The sequence below is a fragment of the Phalacrocorax carbo genome, chromosome 7, assembly GCF_963921805.1.
Source record: "Phalacrocorax carbo chromosome 7, bPhaCar2.1, whole genome shotgun sequence".
Lineage (NCBI taxonomy): Eukaryota > Metazoa > Chordata > Aves > Suliformes > Phalacrocoracidae > Phalacrocorax > Phalacrocorax carbo.
The window spans coordinates 38995278-39003561 of NC_087519.1; the positions used below are offsets into that span (position 1 = coordinate 38995278).

The following is an 8284-nucleotide window of genomic DNA, read 5'->3' on the forward strand; positions in this document are numbered from 1 at the left end:
AGCCTCACTGAAGTCACAGAGATGGCTTATGAAGCCAGGAGTGGCTCCCTTTTATAAGGACAACATCAGGCAGGTAAGCATTGAAGAAAAATCCATCAAAAGACTAGTGGGATACTGCAGGCAAGGGGAAGGCATCCTTTGTAGAAGAAAGAAGTGCTACGGGTGTACATTACCCACAGGTGACAAAATTTCTGCCACCAACATATAGGGCCAGGACCTTGGCTGTGATGGCAGTGTCATTACAGCATTTCCAATTCTAGTTCCTGTTCCAGGGCTCAAAATTTTTAAACTCATTTTATCTGATAGATAAAATACCTTTAAAACATAGTGTAGCAAACACCTTAGTCTCCTAAAATCCCCTGAACTTGCTAAATCACTTATAATTAAGTAGCCTCCAGGCAATAGAAGCAAATTCTGTTTATTTTGAGGCATCATCAAAGAATATGACAGCACCGTGTGACTTCAGGTAGGTCAGCCTCATGTAGCACATTACCCACAAATACCCAGAGTTGCCTTAATCCAAGGCAATCTGTGTAGCCAAGAGACACAAATCACTTAGAAACTGCTGATCTTCAGCCTTCAACCTACGCCTCCTTTGTCATCTGTGGATATCTGTGAGAGAGATGCTATTTCCAAACTGTATTCCCAAAATGCTTTCCAGCTTGGTGCATGTGGGAGCGATCATCAAAGCTGAAAGCACTCCAGCCTGGGAACTACCAGTTAACAAGGAATAGCTGATAGTAGAAAAACCACAAAGCAAGTAAAAGCAGGTATCCCAACACAGGCATAAGAGAGGCGTATCCAACTTTTACATCTGTCCTGGGAGTGATAATTGTCCAAGTGCAATCTGGAGCCACACCTGTGAAAATCTGAGAGGGGAGGAGGAGTGGGTAGGTGGCAGCATAGCATTTAACAGAGCCCAGAAGGGCTCATTTTTGATGCCTGAACCTGTCTCAAGAGCAAGATGAAGTGTTTGTCTCCTACATCCCCTTATGGCTGACCCTCAGTGCAGGTGCATTATTCAGCCTGCTTGGGCACCCAGGTGAATCTCCATCCTCCATCATCATCCCTGCGCACAAAGGCTTGTCCTTGGTGGAAGGTGTGCGTTCTCACATTGCGGTGAGGACTTAGAGATGTCGTGAAGGCCACTTCTGTTTTGTTGGGTGACAAATTGCCAGTCAAATAAGGCAACCCATAGGCTGGGAGAGAGGAAATGTTTGGCACTGATGAAGAAACACATGGTGCTGAAGAAAAGTGAGGAAGGAAGGGAGAGTCCTCACTGCATGGATGGGTACTGCTGTCAGCTGGAGGCGTGTGGCTGCAGCTATACACTGCTGCTGCTCCTTCACTGTGGTCATAGTCTATTGCTTCACCAGGGCTCAGGCAGTATGTGTCTTTTCCGAGGTCTGAGGACAGGGCACTGTAGTTAGCTGAAGTTTCATCAATGGTGTTGACATCTTTTAGTCCTAAAGTCTGCAAGACCCAGCTGTCCACAGCAGGGCTGGCTTGCTCTTCACAGGCAGTGAATTCATTAAAGAGGTTCCTTCTAGCTTTAGAAGCATGAGGAGTTTCTTGAGGAACAAAGCACTGGTCCTCTTTTAACCTCCTCTTGGTGCTTTTGAAAATAGCACAGTTTTTTTGGCCGTGGCAGGACAGCAGTTTCTAAAAAAAAAAAATATTAGGTGGAGAGAGAAGATTAAAATCTCTATTTCTAGTTACCTGGAAGTAACATGTTTCTCATCTCAGATTTTAGATGGACAAGATGGTTGCTACTGTTCTTAAAGAGGATACTTTTTCTTCCACCCTGTGCTTAAACGTGTATATGCTTAACTATTTTGTGTTTTTACAGTTTCTGCAACAACCTAGTCCCTGAAAGAGAAGAATTTGACAATGTCAATAAAGCCTGTGCTTTGATCGTGTTCTCACTCAGAATGGTGTGAAATAAGAGCTCCCGCCTGGCTGTATGGCACTCCTCTGTGCTGATGCTGCCAGCAGCATTTGGCAGGTGAGTGGGTTATGGGGGGGAATGTGGCAGCCTGACAAAGAGGGAGGGTGCGAAGGTAAGTCATACTGGGGCAGGTGTGATCCTGGCTAGGGAGAGCTCAGAGCAGCAGACTGGGTGGCTTTGAGCTCATTAATCTACCATCCGTTGCCCTTATCCCAGGAAAAGGGGCCTTTCAGGGATCCAGGGATGGTCAAAGAAAGGCAGGAATAAAAAGGAAGCTCTCCACCACCTCATTAATTCACTGCTCAGCCACCTCTCGTGGCAGTTTCACACTGGACTCTCCTCCATGTGACATAGATGGGTGGCCATGTCTCCCTGCTGCGCCCACTGAAGGAGACCTTTTCTACTGCCAGGAGCCAGGTCTTGGCATGGGAGGGGGGACAAGCCACGCTGTCAGCTTGGAATAGGATGTAAAAGAAAAGTCTGCTATCTTTTACAGGACTCTTTACCTCATGCCCAATCCACAGAGCTGAGCAAGTAATTGATAGTTTGGTTTCATGGGCAAGTCTGGAATAGTAAAAAAAGTCTTTAAGGTGACAAGAAACAATTACCTTCATTTTGGAACAGAGACAGGGAGTCAAAATCTTTAATTAAAAAAAACCCTTCACATTTAATTTAACAGAATGTTTCATCCAACCTGAAGGGTTTAATTTTTCATTTCACCTTTAAAAAAAACACACAACTTTTAGATTAATAAATTAGAAAAAAAAATAGAAGATTGATATTCTAATGTAAATGAATAAAACATATCATTGGGAGATGACAAAACAAAACATAAAACAGAAAGCACCCAAAACATAAAAAAAGGAAAAACTAATCCTTAGCAAAAGGGATAATTGACAAAACAGACACATTCAAAAAATATATGTTCAAATGTGAACTCTTCACTGAAAAAAAAGCTTTAGATTGAATAATTTTATCTTGCTTATAAACTTAACTAACTTATAGCTGATTTAGTTATGAACTAAACTTAATTATGCCATGGGTTATACTGTCTCCACAGGCAGAACCTGATAGGATGTCATTCCTGGGGGAAACGGTCACCTTAGACCCATGGCCAGCAATTCGGCAACTCTGTGAAGTTAAATAGATCTCACACTGCAGGTTGCCTACGCTCTTACACTTTTCACATACTTTAATGGCATGTACCTATTCAACCCGTTTCTTCTGCACAGGTCTATACAACAGGTTTGAACACAATACCTTGGCTTTTTCTTCTAAACACTTAATCAGGGCAGAATTCAGGTATTGTCGGAGGTTATTATTTTCTTCATGTAACCTAGCAAGTTCCTCTTCCTTCTGAAGCAAAGTATCTTGAAGCTGTGGAATAGAGATATTGATGAATAGGTGTTGACTCTGTAACTTAATATCAATTGCCCTATGGTACAGCTGCTTGGATTTGATGATCTGGGTGTTTGCTCTGTGAATTCAGCGAACCCCCTCCAGCCTCTTGTCTCTGTAAATCTAAGTGGCATGACTGTTCAGTTTTCACTTTTGACTTCCTTTATTCTTTAGCGAGTGTTTGAGAAGATTAGTAAAAAAAAAACCAACAACCTGTAACCGGCGAATAATAACAGAAAAGAATTACAAGTAGCCCTGTAAACAGCCAGAAACCGTCATGGGCATGACAGCAGCTGCCAGATCTCCTCCTGAGTGGCAGTGAGCATCCCTTTGCACCCTTCTCATTCCCGTTTACAGTTGGCTGGTGGGGAGAAGGAGAAGAAGGAGCTGCACGCTAACAATTCACGGGGGTAGGGTGCAGAAGGAAGATGCAGCTGCCATTCTTTGATACAGTAGTACTCAGCAATCCCTTCAATCCTGGAGCCTACTGTGCCAATTCCAGCACATATACAGAGCTGAGATAATCCCTGGTCCCAAGAGCTGGACAGGTATGTTTTGATTTGCAGATACTTTTTCTTGGAAAGTGTACATATTTGCAGAGAGATTTTTGCCTCCTGATTATAGCTCTGGAGACTCCTTTAGGAGGACGAAGGATCTTCTGCCAAGGACCCTGGGCATCTGCTGACCACGGGCTGAAAAGCACAGGTTTAAATGACTGAGGTAGAGCCAAAGAAGGAAGTACAGACTTCTGTGTACTGGAACTAGGGTTTGATGGGTTTGATTCCAGGGACCTTGAAATTAGTAAATTAATTTCCATCGACTTCACTGTGTCAAATTATCATTCCAAGTATTTGATCAGAGTGATCTGTCTGGGGTTCCTTCATCTAGGACTGTTCAGTGTTTCTCCTGCCCCTTGATGGGATTTATAAAAAAGGAAAGAAAAGAGAAATTAAAGTAACAAGGAAATGCTTGTTGGTCAAAGTGATTGAACCTCCAATATAAGCAGTTAATTCTGGTGGAATCATTTCTCGTGAAGTTAATCCTGGTGGCCTCAGGAAGACACACACTATGTCTTTTTAGTCAACAGCGTGAGGCTCTGCATCATCACAGCCTGAGGGACTCCCGGTCTTCTCTAGCACCATGGCAGCTGGTGCAATGCGTTGTAATAGGGGAGAGATTAATGGGGAACCCCACAACAGTTGTTCCAGCTTCACGGGACAACATGGGAAGACAAATACTTCAAGCAAGGAACAAAAAGCACCCAAATAAATCAGTTTGCCACCGTTTCCCACATCCGTGCCAGCGAGCGGGAGACGTGCATAAACTAACCCGGAAGGTGCGATACACGATACAAACTTCAGGAACCTCGGGGGAAGAAACCGAGGTTCCTGGGGGGCGGGGAGCCTTTACCTGCTTGTTTCTGTAGAGCTGGGAGGACAGCTGGTCTCCCCGCCACGCCGCGTCCTGGGCACCGAGCTGCGGGGTGCCGAACTGCCCTGGGGGGGAGCAGACCCGAGGGGTTAGCCCGCTCCCGCTCCCGCTCCCTCGCTCAGCCCGACTGCGGGACCGCGGCCGGGCCGCCCCCCCCAGCCCCGGCGGCGGCGGCGGGAACGCACTTACCCGGCGGCCGAGCCTCCCGCAGGCCCTGGCTCGGCGGCGGCTCCGCGGCGCAGACGGCGGCCCAAGTCTCCTTGGAAACCCCGGCGGGGGCGGACCAGGGGCAGGCGCAGCCCGGGCCCCCGGCGAAGTCCGGCTCCGGGCACGGCCGGCCGGTGCTCTGCGGAGGCAAGGGGCCGGGGCGGTGGGGCGCTCGGCGGACGGTGTGCCCCTCGCTCCCAGCCCCCGGCGTGCCCCGAGGGCAGGCGGTGCGGCATCCCGGCGAGAAGCATCCCAGCGCTCCGCGGGGAAGCGCTCCCCTCCCGCCGCTGCCCCGGCCGGGGTTCGCTCAGGTACCTGTGGCGGGGGAGCCCCGCAGCCTCGGCCGCCCCCTCCGGGCGCCGCCTGCCCCCGCGGGAGCCCCCAGCCCTGACCCGGCTGCCCGCTCCGTCCCCCCGCTCCCCGGGTGGCACCGCATCGCCCTGCCTCCACCGCTGGGCACTGCCGCCCCGCCGCAGCCCCCCGCAGCAGAGGGGCTGCGAGCAGAGGTATGCCAGGAAGGTGCTGAGTTTACTGCAATCCCTTGGGAAATACAAGGGTCCTGAGTGGGTTTAAGGTGAAGGGAGGACCTAGGCTGTCCTTGGCCAGTCCTTTCCTCCCACCTCGGGTGCCCGATTCAGCGCTAAAGCAGCACAAAGCCAGCAGAGTCACCTCCAGGCTGCTCGCACTCTCTTCTGCCCCTGCAGTTCTGCAGGAGTCCCAGACCGCACAGTAGCAAAGCCTGGGGCTGTCCCTGGGTTCACCCCTTTTCCTTCCTCCAAATAAGCCCCATCTGCAGCAGCTCTAAATCTCTGCATGGCAACGGCAGAGCTTGGAGCCTCAAGCAGGGAATCTGCTCACCCACGGGGAGGCACAGCAGGAGAGACTGCTCTTGCAGGTAGAGGAGAGCCCTCTTCCTTCCCCATCTTAAAGGCGGCACAAAACCTACTGCAAGCCCCTAGGGCAAAGAGACCAGCTTCTCCTTTTCTGCCTCCAGGTCGAAAGAAATGCAAAGAGCACTTACCATGTTAGTGGCAGAATGAAATGCAGGTCTTGGGAGCACTTTTCTGTTAAAGCCCCAGCGAGGTTTAAATGGCTCTGAAGGAGGGGGAGAGGGGGGAGACCGGGGAGGCGAGTTTAATCTAAAGGAGCTCCCAGTGACGCCTCAGAGCTCTCCTGAAACCCAGCAATCTGATTTGGTGTAAAGCTGTCAAACTTGTGACGTGAATAAACAGCAAACTTGCTGAAATCAAAGTCATTCTGGCCCCACAAATCAACACAAGGAAAGAGAGAAAAGAAAAGAAGGAGAGAGGGAAAAAAAGCCTCCACAAGCTTCAGGACAGCACTGAACTGGTGTGCCTGTTTCACTCCAGGAAATAAGCAGGGATCGAGGGAAGCATCCCACATGTTCAGAGCAGGGCTGCTGGTGTTGCTGATGAGTTTTTTTGTTTTGATTTTGTTTTTGCTTTCAAGCCTTGTTTGCAGTTGTAAAATCCAGCAGGAAGAAGCAAGTTTGCCCAACATGCCTGCCTGAGGAAATCGGTTTTCCACAGCTTCCCAGGGGTGTGTAGAAGCAAACATGATTCAGAGCACTTCTATGGATAGTTCTGAGGAAGAAAGTGCAGATTTAAGAACAATGCAGCCTGAAGTGACAAGCTCCTGCAAGTGTCTCACTCTATTGGGAATTAGTTTCCTGTCAAGCCCCAGGCTTCCAGGACAAGATCTCAGAATATGAATGCGTTATGAGCGGTGTAAGATTTACTCTCACACAGGGTTATATTGTAAAAGCCACACGCAGATGTGTGAAAGATAGATTGTCTGCACATAGTCCCATCTAATTCACATCAGATTTCCCCAGCAATTACAATCCACGGATAGGCTTGAGTTTTTCCCAGAAAACAAACAAACAAAAAACTCTTCACTGAGGGTCTGTCTTTGCATAACGTAGGGAGTGGTGGGAATAAAGCTAACAGCGGACCAGTTGTTCAGTCAGGATGCTGCCTCCTGCCATGGCAAGGGCTATTCAGGGAGGTAACCCAACCTGCCTGCAGACAATCTGTAGCACACTGAGGGTAAGGCTGGGCCGAAAGTAGGCCAGGCTGGCATATGGGGATGGTCTTTCATTTCTCCCCTGGAGGATGCTCAGTGCCGTTACCCTGTTAGCAAGGCTCAGGGACAATACAAACCAAGAGGGACATTTGCCTTCCATTCTTTTATTACTGGCATATTTTCCTAAGTGGCTGCCCAAGGTAAACTTAGTTATGCCAAATTAAATCACTGCCGTCTCCTGCCTTGACTACTTTTCCAACAGCTATTTTATAAAAGGCTTGTGTTCCAAATCCACACTGCACCCAGGCTTGGGTCACCCTTTAACTTTCCTAGACTCCAGCTCTGCACAGCACATTTCAGAACTGCTGTGATAACCCACACTCTTGAGGTGGCAACCCCTCTCCTGTGTGGCTGTGTGGAGTCAGCAGCAGGTGTCTGTCACGCAGCAAGAAACACAAGCTCTATGAAACACTTCCAATGAACACCAAGGCCCAGCACAGCCTTCATCGTTTGGTTTAGTCCCTTTGCCCTTCATAGGGCTGCCTCAGGGTGCTTCCCGGGGCGCTGTGGCAGCGGTTGCTCCCTCACCCCAGGCACACACCGCGGGCGAGGACTGCCGCCCCAGGGCCCAGCGGCTCAGGAACGCGCCGGGAAAGGCCGCAGTCCCTAGGCCGCCGGCACCTGGCAGGGGAGGCTCTAGGCCGGGCAGCCGGGCGGCGGGGCAGGGAGCCCCGGAGCGGGCTGGCGGAGCACTCAGGGCCCGGGGCAACCCCGTGCGAGGCGCAGAGGCCACGCAGTGGCCACCCAGAGCCCGTCCAGCCCCGGCAGCCCCTCCGGACACTGCAGCCTCGGCCGGAGGCTGGCCGGCACAGCCGCCATCTTGGGGCTGCCTCGGGGGCGCGGGAGCGGCAGGCCCGGCCATTGGGGGAGGCGAGCGGCCCCGGCAACGTCATCACCCCGCGCCCGCACCCGCCGTTGGGGGAGGAATGGCGGCTGAGGGGGGGTCGCAGCCACATTCCTGCGTGGGCCGAGGGGGGTATGCGCCGTCTTCCCCGGCCATATGGCCGCTGGCCTGGCGTCTCCAGGCAGCGTGGCGAGGTGCCTCCCTGGCCCTGGGTGGGGTGGAGGCGGGTGCAGTGGGGAGGCCTGGTGGGTGAAGGGAAGGGATCCCCTGGGGGGGGGGGGCGAGCTGCCCCTCGTAGACCCCCTGGGTCACCTCATAGCTCACCCCTCAGAGGACAGCCAGAGAGAAGA

The 8284-nt window shown here is 51.1% G+C and overlaps 1 protein-coding gene across 1 annotated transcript; it reads right to left on the reverse strand.

Moving 5' to 3' along the window:
- Nucleotides 1-395: 395 nt before the first annotated feature.
- Nucleotides 396-5220, reverse strand: GMNC (geminin coiled-coil domain containing). The gene is made up of 3 exons (XM_064455878.1): nt 4967-5220; nt 3209-3434; nt 396-1662 (listed from the first exon to the last, which is right to left on the reverse strand). Exons 1-3 carry the CDS (start codon nt 5218-5220, stop codon nt 1018-1020), a joined length of 1125 nt encoding a protein of 374 aa, XP_064311948.1. The 3' UTR covers nt 396-1017.
- Between the last annotated feature and the right edge of the window lie 3064 nt (nt 5221-8284).